This window comes from Gopherus flavomarginatus, chromosome 4 (genome assembly GCF_025201925.1).
Source record: "Gopherus flavomarginatus isolate rGopFla2 chromosome 4, rGopFla2.mat.asm, whole genome shotgun sequence".
In the NCBI taxonomy this organism is placed as follows: domain Eukaryota; kingdom Metazoa; phylum Chordata; order Testudines; family Testudinidae; genus Gopherus; species Gopherus flavomarginatus.
This window is the reverse complement of record NC_066620.1, coordinates 35,489,197-35,503,490: the sequence shown is the minus strand read 5'-3', so window position 1 is coordinate 35,503,490 and position 14,294 is coordinate 35,489,197. Positions and strand designations below refer to the sequence as shown.

General features: G+C 46.6%; 1 protein-coding gene across 3 annotated transcripts in view; it reads left to right on the top strand.

The window, feature by feature from the left end:
* PSME4 (proteasome activator subunit 4) overlaps positions 1 to 14,294 on the top strand; it is a 241,970-nt gene that overhangs the window by 94,992 nt on the left and 132,684 nt on the right. For all 3 annotated transcript variants that reach the window (XM_050951719.1, XM_050951720.1, XM_050951721.1), the window contains 7 exons: positions 598 to 687; positions 2,476 to 2,540; positions 2,633 to 2,783; positions 4,818 to 4,916; positions 5,395 to 5,464; positions 6,008 to 6,075; positions 6,691 to 6,906. In XM_050951719.1, the coding sequence (XP_050807676.1) occupies positions 598 to 687; positions 2,476 to 2,540; positions 2,633 to 2,783; positions 4,818 to 4,916; positions 5,395 to 5,464; positions 6,008 to 6,075; positions 6,691 to 6,906 (759 nt within the window). The remainder of the gene's footprint in view (positions 1 to 597; positions 688 to 2,475; positions 2,541 to 2,632; positions 2,784 to 4,817; positions 4,917 to 5,394; positions 5,465 to 6,007; positions 6,076 to 6,690; positions 6,907 to 14,294) is intronic.

The following is a 14,294-nucleotide window of genomic DNA, read 5'->3' as shown; positions in this document are numbered from 1 at the left end:
GGCTGGAGCCTGGAGTAGAGGATGGGTCTGGGCTCCCTTCCTCTTCACCCCTGATTAATCACTGAGACTGGGAGACAACAGAAACTGTGCAAGCAAGGATAGCTTCTCCTCACCTCCCTTGCTGACATATATTGAAAATGGCTCAGTAGGCTGTGTCCCTTGCCTCTAGAAAGAGAAGGGCTACATGGAGGGTCACAGTCAGCCTCTTAGGCTAGCGAAATCTGCCAGGAAATGGACCCACGGAGACATGGACAGAGCTTTATCACATTATGCATATTTTACATTTTAGGATGGAAATCTCTCTTCCTTAAAATTCCATAATTGAATTATACAAAATAAGACAATCTTACTGAAAATGGAATTATTTTCTGTACTTGATTTTGGTAATAACCAGTACAGAAGTTTTCTGCTTTGAATTAAAGATATTAATAAACTTTTCAAAAACAATTTGTCATTTTTTTACGAAAAGTTTGTAAAGGTTTCCTGTAATAATTAATGCCTCAAGCTTTAAATCCCATAGATTGTTTCAAGTCTCATCAGCTTTTAATATATATAATGTGATAATATGCATTGAGATGTATTTTCAACTCCCAACAGATCACATTCCAGTTTATTGCAACGTTTTCTACTCTGGTGCCTTTAGTAGATTGTTCATCTGTGCTGCAAGAGAGAGATGATCTCACAGAGGTAAGAATGCTTCCTAGACATAAAATATAAGCTACAAAGCACTGCTTACTCTCACACCACAATAGCGATCTCGCTACAAGAATACAATTTAACAGCCTTCTAGTAAAAGTGTTACCGAGAGTCTTGGAGGAGCATCCTGAGAACGTTGCCCTGTATAGTTAAAAACAACATACTTCCTATTAGTAATAGCTTAATATAAGAGAAATAATTTTCAGAATCTTAAATCATTTCAATGTTTAGGTTTACTGAACTGAGCAATGAAAATTGATCCCTTTTGACTTTTCAGTTGTTATACATTAGTACAATATTGCAGTGTTTGGAGATATTTTAAATCCAAACTGTATTTGATGCTCAAAATAAATAAATAAATTAAAAATCATAGCCTTCTGTTAGTATTAGGTTTTATAAAACCACAGGTAGTCCCCCTTTAATGTGTTTACAATAAATCCAACAAAGCTTGTAGATGACTGAAGACTTGTTAATGAAATATACCACCTCTCATTTTTAGTCCAAATCTGGCCCAACTTGGTATTGACTAAAATGAATAATTTGGCTGTTTGGTAGCCTCTTGGAAAGGAGTTTGAACATTGAGTTCCCACTATTGCCACCTTCACAAATCCAAAAATGGAAACTTTTTTTTTCTTTTTTTTAAGAAAATCAAGGCCAGCAAGTGCCTCACTGTGCTCTTTTTTTGTTTTTGTTTTTTTTGTCAGTTGTGAACTCACCCTTTTTGTGTGTGATCATTTCAGTGGTCATCCTGAAATATACCACATTAACTGAGGGACCTCTTCCCATTCACTTCTATTGGGTAGGTGGGGCCCTTATCCAAAACCATCCCATCCCCAGGCATTGGTCTCAACTCTTTGCTCTGTCCTCTGCTACCCCCTCCCTCCATTTGGGCACTATCCTTCTTGCTCCATCTGCATCCCCTAAACACTGCTGCCATCCAGCACCCATGCCTGGAAACAGTTCTCTGCTGTGCTCCCCTACTTCCCACTCACTTTTGATTCTGTGTCACCTCCTCTCCCCACTTAGTGTTGAATAGAGGAGAGGATTGGGTAGGAGCTGCCCTCTGAGTCATCTCTTTGCCCCGTATCATCCTCTGTTCCCTCCTCCTCCCGCCGCTTCTTTGCTTGCCGCACAGTCTGCTGTTCCCATACTTGACACAAACAGTATAAGCTGGGGTGCAGATGGATTCTACAAATGTAGCACCGGCCTCTATTGGTGGCAGCTGAAGTCCAATACTTGCAGTTTAGTACCTGAGCAGTGGCCCTTGATGGCTGTGTTCAGAACTGTACCATCAGTTACAGCTCAGGCAGAAATTCTCAGCTGCCAGAGACTTCTCATTCAGAGATGAATTTTAATACTACAAAATTACAGCACTCACGAAAATATAGCAAGAGTTTGCACCCAGAGTTCCTAGTGGACAGATAACATGAAAATCTACCATCACAATTAGCACTAATTGACATCCTTGTTGGAGATAGCAGAAGGGCCAAGGATTTAATGGCCACGGAGAATGAACTAATTCCATCCTCAGAGGTTAAACCACCAGACTGCAGGGCCAGGGATGCTGGTAGGACAGAATAAAGAAGATTGAACTGTGGCTCCCTACTTGGACGGTAGATAAAACGGACTGCAATGCTAAGTTCTTCAGTCTGTCGATCCACGTGCTAACCTTACTTAGAAACTATTTTTAAAAGGTATTAATTTGTGGAATATAAATATATATTTAATTAGGATAGTTAAATGTTCATAGTCTTTCTTATTTACATTGGAAAACTGTAGGTGGAGAGAGAATTGTGCTCTGCTACTGCTGAATTTGAAGATTTTGTTCTGCAGTTTATGGACAGGTAACTGTATAGACTTAAGATTTTCATGCTGAAGTTAAAGTAAGATTCTTTTTTATTCATTTACTAAATATTGATTTGTTCCAATTGTGTAGATGTTTTGGACTCATAGAAAGCAGCACACTAGAACAAACTAGAGAAGAGACTGAAACTGAGAAGATGACTCATCTAGAGAGTTTAGTGGAATTAGGTCTCTCTTCCACGTTCAGTACAATCCTCACTCAGTGTTCAAAAGAGATATTTAAGGTATGTGGAACTTTTGTACTGAAAAAAGAACATGTTTTCAGTTTTGTACAAGGAGGGTTTTGTTCTGTCTATGATAGCAAAGTGCTTGTACATTTGATGAGTCTTCCTCTCTTGATAATGACCGCACATTTAGACTTCTGATGAAAACCTGGAGAAGAATAGCTAAATGCTTCATGTCTGCTTTGTCAGATACTACAGTGATGTGCTCAGTACAAAACTCTTCGCTAAAACTTACTCTAAACTGTATGCTCTACACTTAATACCCTTACTAACAGATAAAAAACAATAGTAGAGTCAATTTGATTTAACAAGGTTCCCCCTTCATCTGCTAGTGGTGACTACTGAAGTCCCAGATACCACCTTCTCTCCCCAGAGGTTTGAAATTGCTATTACTGTGGCTTCTCTGCCCACGAGTGTTATAAGCAAATCCTTCCCTGAATCTTATAGTAAAAACTCTGGCTTTGTGATATTTAAATTACAGTTCATGTGTTTGGACATTTGACATACAAAAATTAAGCTGCTTCATCAACCATTCATGAAATATAGTAGTATGTATGGCTTCTTTTGATTTAATATGAACCTTCTAAGTGTTGCTTCTGTTATAAAGTATTAATCTATATATCTTCCATTGAATGGGTTAATTGTTTCATTATTTGGATAGTGACTAGTCACCCGCAAGCTGCACTGCATTTTATCTAACTTGTCCTGCAGATGGGTGACAGAATTGAGCTCTCTTCTTTTAAATATCACTTAACAAAATGTTTGAGGCTCTTCTCCTTCTATGGGTCCAGCTTATCGGATGTGAGGAAAAGTAAAGAAGCTTGTATATGGGGGTGGGAACTGAACCTCCAGTTTGGAAACCTTCTGAAAAGCCAAAGTGGAGTTAGGGAAAGCAGCTGCTCCAGAATTGGCCCAGCACCATTGCTAGGAACTGGCTCCTTTCTCCCAATATGGTGGCAGGAAAATGTGTGTTTTTGGCCACTCAGTTGTGAAGAGGGAGAGGGAGGTAGGTGAGAGCCTACCAGGAAGTGAGAAACTTCTCTGAATAGTTCTATGGCTTACTTGATGAAAGGCTTTTCTTTTTGTCCTCGCTGTGTCTTTTCGGAAGCATCCTAAAGCTGAACTGGATATTGACTTCCTCTGCTAACCAGCAATAAGTCTTTGATTTCCTCTAGCTGCCTTCATTCCCATGGGGGACCCCCCAAGGAGTATATTTGCCCATATTGAGGGCAGTATCCCAATATGGCATCATCTAGGGCACTATTTATGTGTGGTGGTGTTTTTTTTTTTTTCCTACTCCCAGTGTCATCAGACCCCTAACTTTATTAATGAGAAAATACAACCTTACAAAAAATCAAAATGCTTAAAAATATTGCCGTGCTTAATATAAGAGCTTCCTGTATTTGGAGCATTTTCAGTGGTGATGCCCACCCTTTATCTTTAAAGTTGTAGCTGTTGCAGCAAAATTTCTTTGCCATGAGCTTTTTTTTTCTTCTCATGTTGTAACAAAGTAAAAAGTTACTTGTGGGAAAATGTTCTCAGACTGTGAAGCTCTTTGCCCCAAACATATTGCCATATTGTAGCATCCTTATCTTCCAACGCACTGAACTTCACGTAGGCTGCAGAAGCTTCCTGTATCAAGACAGCTATGCCATACAAGCAAGGAACCATACAGGATTTTCTCTCTCAATAAAAGAAACAAACAAAAAAAAAAACACGTAACGCCTCCCTGCCCCCTCCCCCACTACACAACATCTATAACTAAAGTGAATTGAATGGGTGACCTCTCCATAGTACACTTTCAAGCATTATGAGTATTTAAAATGATTCTGCAGAATATCTATTTCTGACTTTCCAGGTCCATGTTTATTTAACATGTACTTTTGACAGTAACATTTTACAGAATAACGATGAGGACGTGATTTGCTGCACACATGCATCAACTCTATTCATATGTGCAGTACTGCAATGCATTGCTCTGTTCAAAAGATGGTGGATGAGAGAAATTATTTTCCTCTTCTGTATTCCACTTAGGTTGCCTTGGAAAAAGTTTTTAACTTTGCTGTTTCAAATATATTTGAGACAAGAGTTGCTGGTCGGATGGTTGCTGACATGTGCCGGGCTGCAGTAAAAGTGAGAAAGAGAGCACTTTTATTTCATTGGGAGCTTAATTTACATACAAGACTATTACTACTTATTGAACCTGCATTACTTTTGTGGAAAACTTTAGATGTCATTGGAAATTTAGGTTTTTCTTACAATCTATCTGTAATTATCCTGCTTAAAATCTGATAGTTGTAATGGGATGAAAATGTAACAGGTTAAATAGTATGTGAGTATAATTTAAAATCCATAGGACTGCAAGTTTGAGATGCAGATTGTATTACACTTTAAATATAACATTGTGCTTGCTGAGAATTTAAAGTGTGGAATCAAACTCCAACCATCGAAAAATTTTAGGTTCAATAATAGCTGGAGCTGAGTAAGGTCCTGTTTTTATTTCGTTACTTTTCTGTTGTAAATAATGTTGTGAGATGATGCCAATTATGCTTCATGTTTATCACCATAAGATCTCCTTGTTTAAATTGATTATTTGTGACAATGTTTTCAGTGCTGCCCTGAGGAATCTCTGAAGCTCTTTGTGCCCCATTGCTGCAGTGTTATAACTCATCTTACCATCAGTAAGTTCAGAAGATTTCAAATTGTGTTCCACTAGCCTCATACAGGATGGAGTATTTCAATTCTAAGTTTTAGATCAGGAATTTTAAAACCAGCATCTATTCTTTGGAGAATATTCTGTTTTCTTTTATAAATTAAAGTCATCTGACACGGAAAGAATAAGTGGGAAGAGAGTGCTTTTATTAGGATATGTGTAGAAAGATTCTGTTTGTAAACAAATTCTAAAGAAACATGGTTTCCAAAAGTCATTTCAAGAGAAATATTATCGAACTTTTTGCCTGCTATGTTTAATAAAAGTACTTATAAGAAATGCATTTACTTCTTGACGATCACACTGACTGCATTGGCATCTGGTGGGTGGGAATTACGTATGAATTTGAAGGTTGGAGGTGGTTAAACATTCATAAATGTAGAACTCTGGGTGTGAATGGCTGAGCTGATTTGTAATACTCAAGTGGGTTTAACTTTTGAAATTGGCAAACCTTCAGATATGAACATTTAACTTCCATATAGAAACAGTAGCGCTTAACACTTTTGCTCTTTAGATGATGATGTCTTGCATGATGAAGAGCTAGATAAGGAGCTACTCTGGAACCTTCAGCTTTTGTCAGAGGTATTGCAAAGAATGTTATAATTTAAATTCTGGTTGTCTCTTTGCATGTCTGTTCCATCATTGGTTCAACTTTAGTGCCCTTGGGGGGAAAAAAAGCAGTTAATTTTTGCTGTTGCACTGTTATACTTAAAGTTTCATGTAAGATTTCATATAGTCTTTTTTCCTAAAGACTGCAGAATTAAGTAAGAGTGGGTAATAGATGATATACAGTACAGAAAATGAATGTCTTAATTATATGGGAAATAGATTTAAGTCTTTTTGGTTCTAGTATCAGTAATGGACAGGGGATGAAACTCTGCATGAGAAGATATATATTTTAAAATAAAACTTGAAAAGATCCACTGGTGAAGGCAGAAATCTTGCACATGATGGAGGTTGGACAGCACTGGGACTTGGGGAGGCCATAGAGTCAGGAGTTGCTGTTGCAGTAGTCAAGTTGATATTGTTTCATGTAGCAGCAGAAGTGGATGTTTCTATACAAGTTTAATGGCTCACTACTTTGAGAGAGTTTTATACCAGGTACTGTGGACTTGTGTTTAGCTTGATTATCCTGTGCTACAGCTCTTGAACTTTATTGGTTATGTTTACTTCTGAATGTTTCTACCTTTTTATTAGATCACTCGAGTGGATGGAAAGAAGTTGCTGCCATACAGGGAGCAGCTTGTGAAGATTCTGCAGCGAACCCTACATTTAACCTGTAAGCAGGGTTACATTCTGTCTTGTAACCTACTGCACCATCTTCTTCGTTCTACTACACTTATCTACCCCACAGAATACTGCAGTGTGCCAGGTGGCTTTGACAAGCCTCTTTCTGAATACTTTCCTATCAAGGCAAGGATTTTCATTTATTTAGGATTAGAGGATTTGACAGCCTTTTTAAAAATGCTACTCTATTTTATATGTTGTTATTTCAAGATTTATCAATACAGTGAATATGGAAAGTGTAATTGAAAGATGCTTTAAACTTTGAAACCTGCATTGCAAATTAGTAGCTATAGTAACTGAAATAAACTTATGCTAGTAGTTGAAAAGATTAATGCTAAATATTATGTTGAATAGCTTAATGACATGGAGCACACTTAGTATTGCTAATGTTCACACTACTATATTTAAATAGTGTAAAACAAAGCAGATGATCATAGTTTTGTATTATGCCTATATGTAGCAATTTATGATGAGCTGACTTGAGACCTGACAATCATGAGATGCAGTGGTACAAACTGCTGTTAGCTTTAAAGTTGAGCAGCAAAGTTTTGGGTTCCTCAGCATTCCACCAGCCCTCTTTTTATGTTTAATAATAATAATAATAATAATAATTAATAAGTATAGACCTAGAAAATATTAACATATTTGATATGGTCTCCCAAAGCATCATTACCTCACCTCTGTATCTGATGAGTCAGACTTATAGCTCTTCCTGGTTCCTGTTCCCCGCATATGGGAGGTATGATTTCATGAACAGTGGAAAATGTATGCAAAATAAGTAAATATGAACTTTTTTTTTAAACCTGATTTTCCACTGCCTTGCCCTTTGTTTAATCATTTATACCAGTTGAAAGTGGTTGGGAAACAAGACTATTTTATAAAAGGATCAGAACAGAGAAATATTAGACAAATATTTTAGGAGCGATATTTAAAGAATTATCAGAATAATGTACAGTGAAATTACACTGTCACATTTAAAATTCAGTTAAAATATAAATAGATGCAGCAATAGTAACAAAACATTAAATTGCAACTTGAATATTTTGCTGGCCTTTGGTTTTTATCTTTTTTTTGTTTTGACATACTAATAGGCAACAATGAGCAAGTTGTCAGCTGGTTTTCAGGTTAAGGGAGCCTTTTTTAGCAATAAAATTACATTTTTACTTAATCAGATTGTGTTTTGAAAAACTCCAAAATTATAGTGGATGTCATCTTCACTGGTGGAAGCTAGTGCAGTTTTTTTGTATACATTTGTATGAAAATGAGGTCATGTAGCTTTCTACCACTTGTTACTTCCATTATATGCATGCCTCAAAAAATGTGTGTGTGTGTGTGTGTGTGTGTGTGTGTGTGTGTGTGTGTATATATATATATACACACACACACACCTACCTGTTGTTCTGAATATTTGTCCTGAAACTGAGAAGAAAACCCAGTATTTCAGAGTTAGTTATGCACACCACATGCTTTCTAAATAGACACTTTATTCCAGCTGCTAATTGTCATAATAATCTATCATATGCTTCTTGTAATGTTTCTGTGTTAACTTGTCAGTCTACAAAGTAATATCCATGGAAGACTTGGATATTTTCCAAAGATGACAAGTAACAGCAAGCTCTTTTTTACAAATGGACAATCCCTATAATCTTAGCTTTCCTTCTTCTTCGAGTGATTGCTCACATCCATTCCAGTTAGGTGTGCGCGCCGCGCGTGCACGTTCGTCGGAAACTTTTTACCCTAGCAACTCCAGTGGGCCGGCAGGTCACCCCCTGGAGTGGCGCCGCCATGGCGCCCAATATATATCCCTGCCGGCCCACCCGCTCCTCAGTTCCTTCTTACCGCCGTGTCGGTCGTTGGAACTGTGGAGCGCGGCATAGCTGTCCTCCACGTCCCTAGCTCTCCTTGTTCTCTATCGTTATCTCTAGCACTATTGTAGTTGTTAATTAGATTGTTAAGTGTAGATAGTAGTAGTTAAGTAGTTTGTAAATAGTTCTTCGCCGGGGGCTTAGCCCTTCCCGGCACCGGGCTCATGCCTGGTTCGCCGGGCTTCAAGCAGTGTGCGGCCTGCAAGAAGCCCATGCCTACCAGCGATCCCCACGACGCGTGCCTGAAGTGCCTGGGGGAATCGCACAGATCCGACAAGTGCCGCATCTGCAAGGCTTTTAAGCCAAGGACAAAGAAGGAGAGGGATCAAAGGCTCCGGACTCTCCTTATGGAGGCGGCACTTGACCCGGCGGCTTCGCAGGCCGTGATCTCGGCGCCGGCACCGGATCGCACCGGCACCGAGAAGACTCCCCGGCACCGACCTTCTCCGGCACCGGGGACAGAGCCTAGGCCGTCGAAGTCTATTACTCCGGCCAGGCAGACCCGACTGGAGCGCCCGGCCACAACATCGGCCGCGGCGCCGCCGGGCCCGGCGGGTCCGTCGAGTCCGGTGCCGCCAAGCTCCCCCATGACATCTGGGGTTGAGATAGTGGTGCCATCCACACCAGAGACCTTCGCCTCGGCACGGGACCTCATAGCCATGACTGAGCCCACTCAGCTGCCACCCCCGGTACCTCCGGTGCGGGTCGTGTCCAGAGGCAAGCCTATGATGTCGGCACCGTCTCGGGACTCACGTTCTCGATCCAGGTCCCGACGCCACGGTCACTCCAGATCCCGCCGCCGCTCGCAGTCCCGGCACCGCTCCCCTCAGCGGTACCGGTCGCACTCGCGGCGCCGGTCGACATCAAGACGATCGCGGTCGGTCTCCAGCCGCCGATACCGGCACCGCGATTCCAGGAGCCGATCCAGACATCATTCGCCGCACCGGTCGACCTCCCGGCACCGAGCTGGTGGCAGGTCCCGGTCCCGGTCGACCTCCCGGCACCGAGCTGGTGGCAGGTCCCGATCCCGGCACCGAAGCGGCGCCCGGTACCGGTCCAGATCCCGGCACCGTGACAGAACCCGGTCCCGGTCCCGGCACCGATATGACTCCCGGCACCGGTCCCCGGCACCTAGAAGATCGTCCGTGCCGGCCCGCGCAGACCCTTACCATCCAGGGTCCGCCCCGCCATGGCCCTCTAGACAGCCGTCCGTATCTTCGCTAACGGACAGTGGGTATGCGCTGGGCACCGACCGGCAGGCGGCGCTGTTCAGCGATCCGCCACAGCAGGACCAAGGCCCGCAACAATGGGGATTCTGGACACCCTGGGCATATCATCAGGCCCAGGGCCCCCAACAGCTCCCTGCTAGGCCGGCGACTGCGGAGCGCAGGGCACCTGAAGCCTCGTTGTCTCGCCCCCCTCCCTCCCCGGATGGGGAGGAAGGGTCCAAGCATCAAGACTCCGCTTTGGCTCCTGAGGTAGAGGCGAGGGCCGAAGGAGACCCGCCGTTAGACACTCTCTTGCCGGGGGTCTCCTCATCCTCCTCCCCGGATGAAGCGGTGGCTGGGACCTCCTCCAACAGCCCCCCCCGCTGGACCTCAGGGCGCACCAGGACCTCCTCAGGCGAGTAGCTCAAAATCTGAGTCTGCAAGCCGAGGAGGTCTCGGAGATAGAGGATCCAATTGTGACCATCCTCTCGGCAGACGCTCCCACCAGAGTCGCCCTGCCGTTCGTACGAACCATCCAGGCCAACGCCAACACCATCTGGCAGTCTCCGGCCTCCATTCCTCCCACTGCGAAGGGCGTCGAGAGGAAGTACATGGCTCCTTCTAAGGGCTACGAGTACCTCCACGTGCACCCGACTCCGTGTTCCCTGGTGGTCCAATCGGTAAACGATAAAGAGCGTCACGGCCAGGAGGCTCCAGCCCCCAAATCCAGGGAGGCCAGGCGGATGGACCTCCTCGGCCGTAAGGTGTACTCGGCTGGGGCGCTGCAGCTCAGGGTCTCCAACCAGCAGGCCCTGCTGAGCAGATACGCCTTCAACTCCTGGGTGGCAGCAGATAAATTCAAGGAGCTGCTGCCACAAGATGCTCGCCAAGAGTTTACGGCCATCTTGGAGGAAGGCAAGAAGGTCGCACGCACGTCCTTGCAAGCCTCTTTGGACGCTGCGGACTCGGCTGCCCGTACCCTCGCGTCGGGGGTAACAATGCGTCGCCTCTCCTGGCTGCAGGTTTCTGGCCTTCCACCGGAGCTCCAGCACACTATACAGGACCTTCCTTTCGAAGGCCAAGGCTTATTCTCGGACAAGACAGACCCCAGACTCAAGAGTCTGAAAGACAACCGAGTTATCATGCGGTCACTCGGGATGCACACACCAGTGACGCAACGCAGACCCTTCCGGCCGCAGCAACAACAACAACAGCGCAGGCCGTATTCCCAGTTCCGCCAGCGGCAGGACCTTAACAGGCGCCGCGGCAGGAACGGAAGGCGCAGGCACTCGGGGAACCAAGGGGGGCAGAACCAAGGCTCCTCTAAGCCCCCGCCTGGACCTAAGCCTTCATTTTGAAGGTGCGCCCGAGGGCGCAGTAACAGTTTCCCCAATGGATCCTTCCCCCCCGTTTTCCAACCGCCTTTCGTTTTTCCTCCCAGCGTGGTCCCTAATAACATCAGACCGCTGGGTCTTACGCACGGTGCAGTCGGGATACCGCCTGCAGTTTGTTTCATTTCCTCCTCCCCGCCCCCCTTCCTCGTCCCTCTTCAGGGACCCCTCTCACGAGCAATTCCTTCGGCAGGAGGTGCAGACGCTCCTCGGCAAAGGAGCTATAGAGGCGGTGCCGGAGAACGAGAAAGGCAAGGGGTTTTATTCCCGCTACTTCCTGATCCCCAAGGCCAAGGGGGGCCTCAGGCCTATCCTCGACCTGCGAGAGCTCAACAAGTACCTGGTGAAGTTGAAGTTCCGCATGGTATCCTTGGGGACCATTATCCCATCCCTGGATCCGGGAGACTGGTACGCCGCCCTCGACATGCAGGACGCGTATTTTCACATTGCCATCTGGCCACGTCACAGACGTTTCCTTCGCTTCGTTGTGGGGTCTCTTCATTATCAATTTGCAGTCCTCCCATTTGGCTTGTCCACGGCCCCGAGGGTGTTTACGAAATGCATGGCAGTTGTGGTGGCGCAGCTTCGGCGCAGTCGTATCCACGTGTTTCCGTATCTGGACGATTGGTTGATTCGGGGCACGTCGGAACAACAAGTCTGCAGCCATGTCTGCGTGATCACCGACATGTTCGCCACTCTGGGCCTCTTGGTAAACACAGACAAGTCCACCCTGGTTCCCACACAAAGGGTGGAATTCATCGGGGCCGTCCTGGACGCCACTGTAGGCAGGGCCTTGCTGCCATTGCAGCGGTTCCAGGCCTTGTCGGCGATCGTGCAACGGCTGCGGACAGCCCCCTTAACGTCAGTGAGGACATGTCTAACCCTGTTAGGCCACATGGCGGCTTGTACTTTTGTGACCGATTACGCTCGGCTCCGCATGAGGCCTCTCCAGTTGTGGCTCATCAGTCATTACAGGCCGACAAGACAGCCGCTAGATATGTTAATCACAATCCCCCAGAGGGTATTAGATTCCCTCGGCTGGTGGCTAGACCAGTCGGTGTTATGTGCGGGTCTCCCCTTCCACCCACCTCAGCCCTCGGTGTCCCTAACAACGGATGCCTCAGATCTCGGCTGGGGGGCCCACCTAGGGACCCTGAGGACGCAGGGCCTGTGGTCCCAGGAGGAGGTGGGGCTACACATCAACATGCGGGAGTTGAGAGCGGTCCGTCTTGCTTGTCAAACGTTCTGTCATCAGCTTCAGGGTCGCTGTGTCGCGGTGTTCACCGACAACACGACGACCATGTATTATATCAACAAGCAGGGCGGCACCAGATCCTCCTCCCTGTGCCACGAGGCGATACGACTCTGGGACTTTTGTGTAGCCCACTCCATTCACCTCATGGCTTCCTTCCTCCCCGGAGTACGGAACACGCTGGCGGATCGATTGAGCAGATCCTTCCTGTCCCACGAGTGGTCCCTTCGCCCAGACGTCGCCCTCTCCATCTTCCGGAGGTGGGGTTATCCCCGTGTGGACCTCTTCGCGTCCAAGGGAAACAGGAAGTGCCAAGCGTTCTGCTCCTTTCAGGGCAGGGAGCCCGGGTCGATAGCGGATGCCTTCCTCATCCAGTGGTCGACCCACCTGTACTATGCGTTTCCCCCATTCCCTTTGGTCCACAGGGTCCTTCTGAAGGTGCGCAGGGACAGGGCTCACGTGATCATGGTAGCCCCGGCATGGCCCAGACAGCACTGGTACTCCATGCTGCTGGACCTGACCATAGCCGACCCAGTTCCCCTGCCCCTTCATCCGGACCTGATTACCCAGGAGCACGGGACCCTCTGTCACCCGGACCTGCAGTCGCTGCACCTAGCGGCGTGGCTCCTGCGTGGCTGACTGGCTCTGAGCTGCGCTGTTCCACGCCGGTGAGGGAGGTGCTCTTGGGCAGCAGGAAGCCGTCCACAAGAGCGACATATTTGGCCAAATGGAAGCGCTTCTCCTGTTGGTGCGTGGAGAGAAATCTCCGCCCTATTGGAGTTTCGGTAGCCGACATCTTAGACTACATTTGGTCCCTCAAAGGGCAAGGTCTGGCCATATCGTCGTTGCGAGTCCACCTAGCAGCTATCTCCACCTTTCACCCGGGTGCGGATGGTCGCTCTGTTTTTTCTCACCCGACGGTGTCTAGATTCCTTAAGGGGCTGGAACGTTTATACCCTAACGTCCGTCCCCCTGCTCCAACCTGGGATCTTAACCTGGTGTTGTCCCGGCTCATGGGGCCCCCCTTTGAGCCGTTAGCTACTTGCTCCCTGCTTTACCTCTCTTGGAAGACGGCCTTTCTAGTAGCTATCACCTCAGCTAGACGGGTGTCGGAACTCCGGGCTCTTGTGGTAGACCCCCCATATACGGTCTTCCACAAGGACAAGGTGCAGCTGAGACCACACCCTGCTTTTCTCCCCAAGGTGGTCTCAGCCTTCCACGTCAACCAAGAGATATTCCTCCCGGTTTTTTTCCCGAAACCTCACTCCTCAGGCAGGGAGCAGCAGCTCCACTCGCTTGATGTCCGTAGGGCTCTCGCGTTCTACGTGGAGAGGACCAAGCCCTTCCGCAAATCCCCCCAGCTTTTCGTAGCAGTAGCGGACCGCATGAAAGGGCTTCCTATCTCCTCCCAGAGGTTGTCCTCTTGGGTAACGTCCTGCATCAGGACCTGCTATGACTTGGCCCATGTCCCTACGGGCCGTGTGACTGCGCATTCTACCAGGGCGCAGGCGTCGTCGCTGGCTTTCCTCGCCCGTGTGCCCATCCAGGAAATCTGTCGGGCAGCGACCTGGTCATCGGTCCACACCTTTGCTTCCCACTACGCCCTGGTCCAGCAGTCAAGAGAGGATGCGGCCTTCGGATCTGCAGTGCTCCATGCCGCGACTTCTCGCTCCGACCCCACCGCCTAGGTATGGCTTGGGATTCACCTAACTGGAATGGATGTGAGCAATCACTCGAAGAAGAAAAGACGGTTACTCACCTTTGTAACTGTTGTTCTTCGAGATGTGTTGCTCACATC